Source organism: Leopardus geoffroyi, chromosome B3 (assembly GCF_018350155.1).
Source record: "Leopardus geoffroyi isolate Oge1 chromosome B3, O.geoffroyi_Oge1_pat1.0, whole genome shotgun sequence".
In the NCBI taxonomy this organism is placed as follows: domain Eukaryota; kingdom Metazoa; phylum Chordata; class Mammalia; order Carnivora; family Felidae; genus Leopardus; species Leopardus geoffroyi.
This window is the reverse complement of record NC_059337.1, coordinates 70,642,182-70,657,352: the sequence shown is the minus strand read 5'-3', so window position 1 is coordinate 70,657,352 and position 15,171 is coordinate 70,642,182. Positions and strand designations below refer to the sequence as shown.

Below are 15,171 nucleotides of genomic sequence, written 5' to 3'. Positions count from 1 at the left end.
TGATTAGACAAATTTATACAGTATGCTCCTATGCTCACCAGAATTGTAGCTCCATCTGTCACCATAAATAACTATTATAATATCATTGACTATATTTCTTATGCTATTTCTTTTATTCCTGTGACTTGTTTTTTCCATACCTGGAAGCCTGTATCTCCACTCGCCTTCATCTATTTTGCCCATCCCCCCACCTGCCTCACCTATGGCAGCCATCAGTTTGTTCTCTGTATTTATATCTCTAATTCTGCTCTTTGTTGTTGTTCTTTATTCATTTGGGTTTGTGTGTGTGTGTGTGTGTGTGTGTGTGTGTGTGTGCGCGCATGTTGATTACACATGAGTGAAATCTTATGGTGTTTGTCTTTCTCTGTCTGACTTATTTCACTTAACATGACACCTTCTAAGTCCATCCATGCTGTTGCAAATGGCAAGACTCCATTCTTTTTTATGGCTATAATATTCCAGTGTGTATATACTATATCTTCCTTATCCATTCATCTAGTGATAGACACTTTGGTTCCTTCCATATGTTGGCTATTCTATACAATACTGCAATAAATTTAGAAGTACATAAATCTTTTCAAATTAGTTTTTTGAATTTTCTTTGTTTAAACACCAAACAGTGGAATTACTGGCTCATGTGTTAATCCTATTTTTAATTTTCTGAGGTATCTCCATACTGTTTCCACAGTGGCTGGCTGCACCAGTTTGCATTCCCATCAACAGTGCAGAAGTGTTCCTCTTTCTCCGTATCCTAGCCAACATCAGTTGATTCCTGAGTTGTTTATATTAGTCATTCCGACAGGTATGAGGTGTTATCTCATTGTGGTTTTGATTTGTATTTCACTGGTGATGAGTGATTTTGAGCATCTTTTCATGTGTCTGTTAGCCATCTGGATATCTTCCTTAGAAAAATGTCTATTAATGTCTTCTGCCCATTTATTCACTGGATTATTTGGGTTTTTTGGTGTTCAGTTTGGTAAGTTCTTTATAGATTTTGGGTTCTAACCTTTTATCCAATATGATATTTGCAATTATCTTCTCCCATTCCACCATGTGCCTTTAGTTTCTTTTTTTTTTTAATTCCTTAGTTGTGCTGAAGCTTTTTATCTTGATGAGGTCCCAATAGTTCATTTTTGCTTTTGTTTCCCTTGCCTTGGGAGACATGTCTAGTAAGAAGTTGCTGTGGCCGAGGTCAAAGAGGCTGCTGCCTGTTTGCTCCTGTAGGATTTTTATGCTTTCCGGTCTCACATTTAGGTCTTTCATCCATTTTGAATTAATTTTTGGGTATGGTGTAAGAAAGTGGTCCAGTTTCATTCTTCTTCATGTCACTGTCCGGTTTTCCCAGTACCGTTTGCTGAAGTTACTGTCTTTTTTGCATTGCATACTCTTTCTTGCTTTGTCAAAGATTAGTTGGCCATATATTTGTGGTCCCATTTCTGGGTTCTCTATTCTGGTTCATTAATCTATGTGTCTGTTTTTGTGGCAGTACTATAATGTCTTGATTATTACAGCTCTGTAATACAGCTTCAAGTCTGCAATTGTGATGCCTCAAGCTTTGCTTTTCTTTTTCAACATGACTTTGGCTATTCAGGGTCTTTTCTAGTTTCACAAAATTTTAGGATTGTTTGCTCTAGCTCCGTGAAGAATGCTGGTGTTATTTTGATAGGGAGTGCATTGAATGCATAGATTGCTTTGAGTAATATAAACATTTTAACAATGTTTGTTCTTCTGATCCACGAACATGGAATGTTTTAACATTTCTTTGTTCCCTCTTCAATTTCCTTCATGAGCTTTCTGTAATTTTCAGTGTACAGATCTTTCACCTCTTTGGGTAGGTTTATTCCTGGGTATCTTACTGTTTTTGGTGCAATTGTAAATGTGATAAATTCCTTGATTTCTCTTTCTTCTGCTTCATTACTGGTGTATAGAGACACAATCAATTTCTGTATGTTGATATTATACACTGCGACTTTGATGAGTTCACACATCAGTTCTAGCAGTTTTGGGTGGAGTCTTTTGGGCTTTCCATGTAGAGTACCATGTCATCTGCAAAGAGTGAAAGTTTGACTTCTTTTTGCCAATTTGCATGCCTTTTATTTCTTTGTGTTGTCTGATTGCTGAGGCAAGGACTTCCCATACTATATTGAACAACAGTGGTGAGAGGAGACATCCCAGGCAAGTCCCAGACCTTATGGGGAAAGCTCTCTGTTTTCCCCAATGAGGATGATATGAGCTGTTGGCCTTTCATATATGGCTTTTATGATGTTAAGGTATGTTCCTTCTACCCCTTCTTTTCTTAAGAGTTTTTATCAAGAAAGAATGCTGTATTTTGCCAAATGCTTTTTCTGCATCTTTTGAAAGGAGCATATGGTTCTTATCCTTCCTTTCATTAATGTGGTGTATTAGGTTGATTGATTTGCAGATAATGAACCAGGCCTGCTTCCCAAGATGAAATCCCACTTGATTATGGTGAATAATTCTTTTAATGTGCTGTTGAATTCAATTTGCTAGTATCTTGTTCAGAATTTTTGCATACAGATTCATCAGGAATATTGGCCTATAATTCACCTTTTTAGTGGGATCTTTTTCTGGTTTTGGAATCAAGGTAATGCTGGCTTCATAGAATGAGTTTTGAAGCTTTCCTTCCATTTCTGTTTTCTGAAACAGTTTGAAAATAATAGGTATTAACTCTTCTTTAAATCATTGGTAGAATTCCCTTAGGAAGCCATCTGGACCTGGACTATTATTGTTGACAGATTTTTGATAACGGATTCAATTTCTTAGCTGATTATTGACAGAGGGAGGACTTAAATTAGTGGGGAAGTAGGGAGCTCTGGACTTCCTACGTCCCTCAAAGAAAGCTGTTGAGGTCAGATTACTTGGAATACTCAGGAAATGTACCTGCAGAGTGGTAGAAAGATCTCCACCATTGGAGGAGCTAGCTTGACACATGTGAGGTACATGGATGGAAGTTGGGGAATGTAAAACGGTGGAGCCATGAAGGGGAGCAGCCTATTTCATAGATAGAAAAAAAGTAGAGGTGTTGTGATAGTGCAGCATTGAGTTAGCACAAAAGGAAAACCTCTCTGGACCACAGACTGGGAGCAAGAAGCATTGTGTCCCAGTTCTTTTTTTTTTTTTTTTTTTTTTTTTTTTTTTTTTTTTGGCAAACAGCATGTGGAGCTGAAACTCTGAGATTTTGGAAGTGTGTGACTTTCTCTGGAGTGGAGCTGTGGTGTGTGCTCCTGGAAAGGAGGGAGCTGGCTGGGAGTGCCTACCCTGTTATAACAAATTCCAGGATGCACTGGGAAAGAACATTCCCCTTCCTGGAGTACTTTGGAAGAAGCTTTATTGACTCCTCAAGGACAAAACACCCTGCAAGTGCCAGCCAAAGGCCTTTCATCAGCAGTGTGAGGGACTCTTCTGGAGTAGAGGGGCCAGTCCACCTTGTGTTGGGTCCTTTAAGACTTTGGGTTTTGAATCCCATCCATGCACCAATAAGAAGGCAGAGGATAGTTGTGGTGCAGGGCAGGCTGACTGCCTTCGCAATTCTGTAAGGCTGCCTGAATACCAGGGTTTGAGATCCCAGGTTCACTGAGAGATTGGGGTAGCATCATTTTCCCTCCAACACCAACATAGTGGGACTTTAGAGAGCAACACAGTGGCCCCACTGTTCGTGGGACCTGCTTACACCAAACCTTGCCACTGGGTGCCTGGCAACTGCTTGTATACTGTAGAAAGACTGACTCTAAGTCAATACAGCTGGCCTCTTCTTCAGACCAGCAAAGCCACCATCCCCCGGGGACCAACAGGCAACACTTTTTTTTTTCTTTTTTTTCCACTTAGTTATTTTTTCTTTTGGAATCAGGCTCATAGTTTCTGATTTGTTTTTGTTTTTATTTTTGTCATTTCTTTTTATCTTTTCCTTTCTTTCTTTCTTTTTTTGTATCAGGCCTTTTTATTCTTTTCCTTTACCTTCTTTTTCTTCTGTATTTATTTCCCTTTCTTATTCCTTGGAATCACATTTATAGTTTTTTATTCTGTTTGATTTTCTTTTTTTCCCCTTCCTTTTCTTTTTTATGGGATCAGGCTTCCTCCAGGCTTTTTCCCTCCAAGGTTACTTCACAAACAAATCAAAGCACATCTAGTTACAGGTCCAAACACTCCACCACAGCAAGCAAGGAGGAGATCGCAGAGGGCTAACTGGTGGGAAAGAGCAGCCAAAACACAACAGCAGAGCACACACATCATACACCAGAAACACTTCCTGGACTGCCAGGCCTGGACAGGGTATTAAGCCTCTTTAATCAGCAGTACTGTCAGGTGCAGCAAACATAACAAGCTTTTAAAACATGCAAAAGAAAGGAACTTAGTCAAAACGACAAGATGGAGGAATATTCCCTAAAAGAAAGGTCAAGAAGAAATCACAACCAGGGACTTTCTCAAAAGTATATCCTGACCACTAAACCAGCCCTGCAAGAAATTTTAGGGGGACTCTATGGGTGGAGGGAAAAAAAGACCAAAGAAGGAAAGACTACAAAGATCAGAGAACATCAAACAATATACCTGAACAAGAATTTAGAATAACAGTCAGAAGGCTAGTAGGTGGGTTTGAAAAAAGCATAGAAGATACCAGAGAAACCCTTCCTGCAGAGATCAAAGACCTAAGAGCTAGTCAAGATGAATTTAAAAATGCTATAACTGAGATGCAAACTGACGATAAATTACAATGAGGATGAGGAATCTGAGTTCAGAATAGGTGATATAGAAGATAAAATCATGGAAATAAGAAGATGGAAAGAAAACTATTAGATCAAAATGACAGCCTTGGAGAACCCAGCAATTCCATAAAGTGAAATAATACCTATATCATAGGAGTCCCAGAAGAGCAGGGAAAGGGGGCAGAACGATTAAACAAGTTCTAGCAGAGAAGTTCCCTAATCTCGGGAAGGAAAAAGGCATCCAAGTCAAACAAGCACAGAGAATTCCCTTCAAAATCAATAAAAACAGGTGACACCATGACATATAATAGTGAAACTTGCAAAAATATAAAAAGAGAATTATGAAAGTAGTTGGGAACAAAAGGTCCTTAACTTAGAAGGGTAAACACATAAGGTTAGTATCAGACCTCTTCAGTGAAATGTGGCAGGACAGAAGGGAGTGGCAGGAAATATTCAATTGCTTAATTGGAAAGTATGCCACCAAGAATCCTTTTAACCAGTGAGGCTGTGATTCAGAAGAAGGAGAGAGAAAGACTTTCCAAGACAAACAAAAACCAAAGGAATTCATGACAACTAAACCAGCCCTGCAAGAAATTTTAGGGGGACTCTCTGAGTGGAGAAAAAAAAAAGACCAAAGCAGGAAAGACAATAAAGACCAGAGAATATCACCGGATGTACCAACTCTATAGGTAACACAATGGCACTAAATTCAATAATCACTCTGAATGTAAATAGTCTAAATGCTCCAAAAAAAGAAATAGGGTATCAGAATGGACAAAAACAAAAATAAAACAAAACAAAATAAGATCCATCTATATGCTGCCTACAAGAGACTCATTTTATACTAAGACAACTGCAGGTTGAAAGTAAGGGGATAGAGAACCATGTATCATGCTAATGGACTTCAAAAGAAGGTCATAGTAGCCATGCTCATATCAGACAGCCTAGATTTTAAAACAACTACTGTAACAAGTGATGAAGAAGGGCATTATATCATAATTAAGTGATCTATCCATCAAGAAGATCTAACAATTGTAAATATTTATGGCCCTAACTTAGAGAACCCAAATATATAAATAAATTATTCACAAACATAAAGAAATTTATTGATAATAATACCATAGTAGTAGGAGACTTTAATCACCAACTTGAAGCAACGGATATACCATCTAAGCAGAAAATCAACAAGGAAACAATGGCTTTGAGTAACACACTGGACCAGATGGACTTAGCAATACATAGCAACAAGAAATACATATTCTTGTTGAGTACACATGGAACATTCTCCAGGAGAGATCACATACTAGGTCAAAAATCAGCCTTCAATGGGTACAAAATGATTGACATCATACCAGGCATATTTTCAAGTCATAATGCTAAGAAACTTGACATCACCACAAGAAAAAATTTGCAAAGCCCTCAATACATGGAGGTTAAGGAAGATCCTACTGAAGAATGAATGTATTAACCAGGAAATTAAAGAATAAATTTAAAAAATACATGGAAGTAAATGAAAATGAAAATATGACACTCTAAATCCTTAGGATGAAGCAAAGGCAGTCACAGAGAAAAATACACTTCAAATCATATCTAGCTCAAGAAGAAAGCAAGTTCCCAAATGCACAACCTAACCTTATACCTAAAGGAACTAGAAAAGGAGCAGCATATAAATCCCAAAGCCATCAGAAGAAGGGAAAAAATAAAGTTTAGAGCAGAAACAAATGATAAAGATGAAAAAAAGATCAGAACAGATCAATGAAACTAAACACTGGTTTTTGAAAAAGTAAACAAAATTGAGAAACACCATGCCAGACTTATCAAAAAAGAGGACACATATAAAATCATGAATGAGGAGAGATCACAACCAACAGCACAAAAATTCAAACAATCAAAAGAGAATATGATGAAAAATTATATGCTGACAAACTGGACAAGATGAAGAAATGGACAAATTCCTAGATACTCACACACTACCAAAACTCAAACAGGAAGAACAGAAAAATTTGTTGTGGCTTTAATGTTAATTTTAGGACCACAAATACATACTGCACAATTGTAATGTACCACAGTCCAACTGCAATACATGGGTGACACTCATGGACCACAGTTAGTGATACAAATATCACATTAGTGAAACTTCCATTCCCTTCCATTTACCTTCTCCCCACTCTGGTGTTGGTGCTGTTTTAGATTTATGTCTGCTGTTATCTACTGAGATAACACATTCAACAAGGTATTGTTATTGCTTTCACTGTGTATGGTCATTTACCTTGTAGACACATTTATGGAATGGAAATTGTTTTCAATCTCTTCCTGTTTCATTTTGTATAGCTATCGCTCCATGTTCACTAATGTTTTCTTCTTCACTGACATCTCTGCAAGTAATACCATCCAGTGCATTTTTTCAGCCGAGAAGTAGAATAGTTCACTTCCATATTTCAATTTAGATTTAAAAAATTCTACTGTGGCCCTACTTAACCATTGTAGTGCAGCAGTACTACCTCTTCTGATGACCAAGGTAAATTACTTACAAGATAGTGACGCCTTTCATTGCCATGATGTCTCTGGGAAAGAAAAACATAAAGTGATTGAGTGGCAGTGAAGCTTGAGGTTAATAGAAATCTTACTGCATCACTGGTGAAAGCATATCCCAGAACTTCTGGAACTAGAGAGCCTGAAGCTGTGGGAAAAGAAAGCATAAATTCTACAAGTGTTTTATAGAGTTTGAAGATATACAGAGAATATCCGTGTTCTTAACCCTACAGATTCTGTTTACTGGGAACAAAATTACATCTAATGTCATTAAATAAGAGTATACACTACATCCTAGAGGATGCCATCTCAAGATACCAGGATACAATCTAAACACCGTGATGCTCAAAGTCAGTCTTAATATAAAATGATGCAGGGCATGATGGACATCTACATCTCCCTAGTCAGTTGAACCTCCATGGTCAGATGGTCCATACCTATGGGGTTTAGTAGAATGTCAGTGGCTAATTTCCAACTCATGCACAGTTCTCTGCTGCACATGGCATACACATGCTATGATCCTGTGAAACTACATTGTGACTCTCCTATTAGAATATGGAAAAAAAACTAATGAATGGTTTATTTCTCAGGAGAGATAACTTTAATACTGTATGATTAACCTGGATAAATGGCCCTAGGGGTAAGGCTACCTTTACTTTGTTCTAGATCTGATAAGATGCCTCCCCTGAACAAAGTTTACAAAACTGGAAACCTCATGTCAATCAATAAATATTATATACAAGTTGGAATACACTGCCTCTAAAACTTGGAGAGGACTACCAGACATTATGCTTTCTTCTTAGTGGCACAGCGATGGTACAAGATGCAATACTTTAACTTTTAAGGAGATGCCTCAGCATCCTTGCCCTGGATAAACTCTCCAAAATTTCACAAATGTGGCAAGACCTTGCCATCTTAAATGATAATGTTTTTTGTCCTCACACTTGATTCGTCATGGTGGCTTAATCTGGGAAGAAAAAAGTGTTGTTTGTCTTATGCCCTATCTTAGGAATATTGAAAATTTCACTTAACTTCCCTTTAAGTAAGTGCACATCACATGTCCTTGACCTAAATTTTTGGTCTGCCTTTAATCAGCCATGATTGCAGTGTTATAATTAGATAGAGCTTTTATTTTCTAGTGTAAAACAATTATAGCATCTTAGTCCAATGTATGTGTAGCAGTGCGACACTATCAACGGAGACCCCAAAACCCTATGTATGTATGTTCATTTTTAAATAATTTCTTTCAAAATGTCTGTAAAAATTCCTCACACATTTGTACTCCAGAAAGACTAAATAATAAACGGATGTGTGCCATTATAGTCCTATATTCCTTCCAATCCATTCTTTTCATTTCTACAAATTTGCTCTTACTACAGGAAGCCCTAATGCATGAAGACTTCATTTCTAGCACCCTAACATTTCCTGACCTTCAGATAGTTACAAATGGGTTAGATTAATACAGGGTGGGAGGAAAAGAAAACGAAGAATACACACACACACACACACACACACACACACACACACACACAAACACACACACACACACACTGTCTTACCCCAAATATCTGTAGTAGTTCTCTGGCTCAGTCTGGAACTCAGCAACACTTCCATGACTCTAGCCCTCCTAGTGAAATTGGTCACTACATTTCTCACTTTTGTATATAAGGCATCATGCACAAAATAATGGTCTCCCAAAGAAGTCCATACCCTTATCATGGAACCTGTGAATATGTTACCTTACATGGCAAACAGAAATTTGACAATATGATTGTTTATAAACCTTCAGATGGGTAGATTATCCTGGGTAATCTTGTGGCTTCAATGTACTGCCTGAGTATTTAAAAGTATTGAACTTTTCATGGATCCAGAGAAAGAAAAAAAGAATCCAGGGAGGATGAATCTTGAGGAGGCTTTCATCCACTGTTCCTGGCTTTGAAGAGGAAGAAGATATGACCAAAGAATACATGCAATGTCTAGAAAGTGAGAATAACCCCTGACTGAAAATCAGCAAGGAAATGGAAATGTTATTCTAAAAACACCTAGAACTAAAGTTGGCCCTTAGCCAGGATGAGTCTGGGAACAGTTTCCTCCCTCAAAGCCTCCAGTAAGAAATATTGTCCTACCAACAACTTCATTGTCTCCCAGAGAGAAAAAAGTTGGATTTCAGACTTATACAACTAGGAGATAAGAAATTTGGGTTGGATGAAGCTTCTAGTTTTTGGGAAATTTTTTGAGGGAGAAGAAGAAAATGAATACATGTCATTACCCTGGGGCTGTGGTAAGACTGTGTCTTCTCTTGCCTCTCCAGATTAGATTTGGTGGTAGATTCCAGTTGATGTTCATCTTTGGTTTCCCTGAACATTTCCTGTTAGCATCTCAGCCTTCATGTCATTAGACATGTTCACTTCATGTTACTAAGTAATTAATTAAACTCCTGTTTTATGTATGTAGAATGCTAACCTGACAGCATTGAACTGTAAATATTTATAGTACTTTATGTTAGTATAACAACTAACACTATTCCAGTTAGACCCGAGAAAATATAGAGTTGGGGAGAGGCAAAGTGCGTGACTCTATCAGAAGTCAGCCCTTCTAAAGAATTTTCACCAAGTAGCCACCTGAAAATACTGTTTACTTTCATATTATTTGCCACTTTTATCACATGGCAGGCTTCACAATGCCACTTAATGAATCAGACATCTGTTACTAAAGAAGAATGGGAGAAGGCTACTCAGCAGTCTGTTACACAGTCTATACCAATTACTAAACTGGTCACTGGTGAGGAAAATGAAGAACAGTGGTTGGCTCAAGGTAGTGAGATGCAGTGTTCTGGACAGGATTGGAGACTCCATGGAAGTGCATAGACGCCTCATACCATGAATGAGCAATGGGGCACCTGGGTGGTCAGACAATTAAGCCATTGACTTCTGATTAAAGCTCATGTCATTATCTCACAGTCATGAGACCAAGCCACATGTCGGGCTCTGTTTTAAGCATGGTGCTTGCTAGGAATTCTCTCTATCCCTCTCTCTCTGCCCCTCACCTACTCCTGCTTGCTCTCTCCCTCTCTCTCTCTCTCTCTAAAACAAATAAACTGTAAAAAAAAAAAAGTTAGAAAATGAGTTTTTGTTTTCGAGAAAGAAGGAAGGGTCATGTTTGGGAAACTAACAAATTCTGCCATAGCCAGTTATCATCACTGTTACTCAACATTAATCTAAACACTTAGTTAATGGACTAAGGCACAGGAAATGTATCTGAAGAAAAAATGTTATTAATGTTGTATATTATTTTACCAGTAACTTGAAACAAAGAAGACAAAGAACAGGGGAAAAATGACAAAAGAGATTTCCACAATGATACCGTGTGCCATATAAATATGTAATAAATGGAACCAATAGCAATAAAACCAGTTATGTTAAAGAAAAAGATCATAGTAAGTATATGCAAAATTACATTTAACAAATAATGTGTTATCCAAAAAATTGATAATGAAGATTAGAAGATATATTGTATCATAAAAGTAGGCAGACATTTAAAGAGACATAAAATCTTTCTGAATGGAAGACTCAATTTTGTAATTCTGTTTTTTCAAACCTTTCTTAGAAGTTTCATACCACGAGATTAAAATGTCAATGGAACTTGTTTTAACTTTAGAAAATACATCTATTTAATGTAGAATAAAAATATATAAAAATAACCAAGAACACTCTGAATGAATAAAGCAATGACAACAGACTTGCCCTTCTATACATTAACTACACTGTAAACTAATGAGTTAAGTAGTAACTCTTCAAAAATTATCCAGGAAAATAAAACAGTAAACAAGTACTCCCCAAAAAGAGCCTGATGTATCAGCAAATTTGAAAGGTAATAAAAAAAAAGCATAACAAATTCTTAGTGGAATGAATTATTATTTAATTTTAATGATAAAAAATAATTTCACATTGTTTCTCAACAGTCCACAAAGATTCCAGTTTAAATGTGAAAATCTCAGCCTTAATAAAATGTAGAATTTAAATAATATAAAATATTTATATTTTTGCTAAATATCACATTTATGAATGTTTTTGTAGAAAACAAACTACTACAAAAGAATGAACATCATATAGAATTCTCATAATTCAACTCTAGTCCTAGTATGGATTATTGCCTTTAAAGCATTATCAGTTTTATAGATGAAAAATTGTATCTCCTTTCTGCAATGTCAAAAGTCTTTTTCAACAATCCCAATTACTTTTTTACCACCGGTCCCTAAGGAATCTAAAACAATTAAATGGGTTTTCTCCTTTGTGCCTCCTACCAAGGGATACACTCATATACTGCTGTCTTTTGAAGTCCATAGAAGAAAATAAAGTCTCTGGATGATGAAGATTAAGCATCCATTTCATACTGATGTTACCTCTGAAGTCCAAGTGCAAACTGGTAGGTTACATAATCTTGACATGCTACTCTATCTACATACCACATCGATCACATTATTCTCATTAATAACATTAAATGTATCCATAAGTGTGAAACATATGTGCCAAAATGAAACTGAGAGGAGGGCTCAATGGGTTTCAAAAATTAATCTGGAACAAACATGATCTTGTTACAATTGGGAAAAAAAACAAAAATCAGAAAATACTATACCCATGATTATTGGAAATTAGATTATAAAGGCCAATAAATTATTCTTAGACCAAAGAAATCTAGGTATGTTCAAATTGTTTGGTTATACTTATCAGGTTGAATGAATTTATTCTTTATAGCAGAAATATAGAGAAAGTGCTTTTGTTGTTTTTTAGGAATGCAATTATTTTAAAAGAGAGATAAATGATAGAAATGTGAGGATAAAATGCCTGATTCAGACTTTGAAAATCACAGAATGTCACCACTCATAAAATATTGATGCCATCATTATACTTGTTAGGGATTGCTAGAAAAGCTTATGAGAAAATTCAACTTTCCTATAGTAACAGTCTGAAAATGGCCAAGTAGTGAAAACACTCATTAAGCCAGAAAAAAATTAGAGATAACATCTTCTCTAGGCTCTGTCTTTGCCAGACCCAGGTGCACCTGCAAAGTATACCTATTGCGTGCTTCAAGGAAATACAGAAGGTCTAGGGGCTATAGTTCAGATGAAATAATTGTCCTACAGTTAAGAGTACAAGGCACAAAGAAGAAATACAGATTCCCATCTGTGAATGAGAACTATCAAAGATGTACATTTCCTGTTTTATTACCTTGTGAAAGAAGGAAGTTTTTATGTTACTTTGAATGATAGTGTCAAACATAATGGGCTGATTATGTTTGGGGTTATAATGGGCCATTTACAAGAACTGTGTGTCTTAGTGATAGTAACCATGCATAGAAACGAACATATGATTAAGTGTTTCTTATGGTTATCTAGATATACAATTTTAAACATATGAATTATGTAACTAAAAGATTACATGTATCCCCAAATCACATACATTCTATTTTCTTTTCTTATAATCTACATTAGCCTTCGGTCTAGGCTCTCATAAAAGCAAGGAAAAGACTGAAGATGAACATGCCTGAAATAAGACTTGAAGAAGAGAGCTAAAATCAGCCAAACAAGGAAGGTCTTAACCAGGTGAATTTACATAGAATGAGCACTGACCTATTCCCTTTATTTGTGTGTCTTTTTTAAAAGTTCATTTAATTTGCCTGAATCCACCCAAGTCAGCAACATAGTATCTCTGACACTTTTCCATCTCTGACAAAGTCAAAGATTGAAAGAACTTTAAGGGAAATAATTGTGAGGAAGGATAGGTCCAAGGAGGCTAAGTAACCCAAGATAGGACTCTTTTCAAAGATAGGACTCTTGAAGTCTTGTTAAGTCATGCTTACAAAGGTAATTGATTCACCTTACTCTTTACCCCTCACTAATGGAGGAAAGTGGAACAAGACTACAATGGTAAACTTCACTAGTCTTACTAATAGTGATTTAGGTGTTTCTTTATACTTATATCTGTGAAGTCATATGACCTAGAAAGAATATCAGATAAAAATAGATCTTTGTTCATGTTTTTAACAACTGGAGAAGAATGCACAGGTGGGACACACTTTACATCTGATCACATGAACTGAAGAGTCTGGCACATGTAGATGAGTATCTGTGGTTTTGAGAGTCTAGTCTAAATAACTTAATCTTTCCTCAGTAATTGGGTTTGATCTCAGTTAATGAGATAACTGTCTCCACATGCAACCTTCTATCAACAATATGCTCATGGTCTATAATCAGTTCTTTTCAAGAATCATAATGCACTTCATGTGATTTCAGCAATATTTATGGTGAATTTTTACTGCCTTTTGAGAATTTCATGAAAATGTGTCAGTAAATGCACCTCCTGCAAGAGATAAAAATCGCTTTTGCTGATGCCTTCCAATCTCTTGTCTATTATTATTCTAGTACCTTATGAGTTCACACAGTCTGATCTGCAGCTGAACAAGAAGGTTTTCTCAAATGTCCAACTGACTATGCTCCTACTAACCAATATACCCATTTTATTTAGTTGTCTCCATTCCCTCCAGTTTCTATACCATGTGGTCCAGTGAAATATCTGCTGTAAAATATGAAAGAAGTAGTCATAGTACCAAAAGCGTTGTTTGCCTGGATAAGAAACAGTATGTGAGTAAAGATCAAGTTTATGGACTTGTCAGTCCCTATGACATTCTGTGTGTTTTTCCCTCTTCTAGGCAACCTCTGATAAACTCATATGAAAGGATGAATGGATGTCCCCAACAACAGATCAAGTGTGTCTGAGTTCATCTTGCTGGGACTTTCCACTTCTCAAGAAATTCAAATATTCTTATTTGCAGTCTTCTTCCTTGTCTATGTAGCCATCATAGTAGGAAACCTCCTCATTGTGATCTCTGTGATAGTTGATACGCATCTTCACTCCCCCATGTATTTCTTTCTGGCAAATTTATCATTTTTTGATTTATGTCTTTCTTCTGCTACAACTCCCAAAGTGATTGCAGACCTCCTTAGAAAACGCAAGACCATCTCCCTGTGGGGCTGCATGGCTCAGATGTTTTTTGTGCACTTCTTTGGGGGTGGAGAGATGTCTCTTCTGATAGCTATGGCCATAGACAGGTATGTTGCCATATGCAAGCCCTTGCAGTATCAGACCATCATGAATCACAGGGTGCTCATCGGGTTTCTGCTGCTCTCATGGGCAATTGGGTCCATACATACCACAAGCCAGATGGTTTTCACGGTAGGTTTACCTTTCTGTGGTCCCAATGTTGTGGACAGCATTTTCTGTGACCTTCCCCTGGTCATCAAGCTTGCCTGCACTGAGACCTATATCCTAGAGCTCTTGGTGATTGCAAATAGTGGACTCCTGTCCCTGATCTGCTTCATTCTCCTGCTCATATCCTACATTGTCATGCTGGTCACCATCTGGCAGCACTCCTCCAGTGCATCCTCTAAGGCAGTGTCCACACTGTCTGCTCACATCACTGTGGTCACTCTCTTCTTTGGCCCCACTATCTTCATCTATGTTTTCCCGTTCAAGAGTTACTCTGCAGATAAGTTTCTTTCTGTTTTTTACTCTATAATCACTCCCCTCCTTAATCCAATTATTTATACTCTGAGGAATCAAGAAATGAAAGCAGCCATTAAGAGACTCACAAGCTATCATATTGGTTCCTGGCTCACTTTCTAAATAAGTCTGTAACAGCTGATTGTTTTGTGTTCTCTGCTTTGGGATTTTGAGTCTTAAATATTTATCAGAATAATTAAAATGAAAATTTTAAATATTATCAATTTTCAGTCGGAATTAATGGAATATTTAAGATCAGTTTTATTAAAAATCTAATGGAAAATATTCATAGAACAGATTCAATACATAAATAAGTGTACACTCATTATTTCCGTTTACTTCCTTGTCCTAGAATTCAG

At 36.8% G+C, this 15,171-nt stretch overlaps 1 protein-coding gene across 1 annotated transcript; it reads left to right on the top strand.

Annotated features, from left to right (window-relative positions):
* The first annotated feature begins 13,937 nt into the window (after positions 1-13,937).
* Positions 13,938-14,935, top strand: LOC123583668 (olfactory receptor 4K13-like). The gene has a single exon (XM_045450814.1). It carries the CDS (start codon positions 13,994-13,996, stop codon positions 14,933-14,935), a length of 942 nt encoding a protein of 313 aa, XP_045306770.1. The 5' UTR covers positions 13,938-13,993.
* Positions 14,936-15,171: the final 236 nt, after the last annotated feature.

Excerpts from the sequence above, each read along its gene's own strand:
- LOC123583668 (XM_045450814.1), top strand. The coding sequence starts at position 13,994 with ATGGATGTCCCCAACAACAGATCAAGTGTGTCTGAGTTCATCTTGCTG.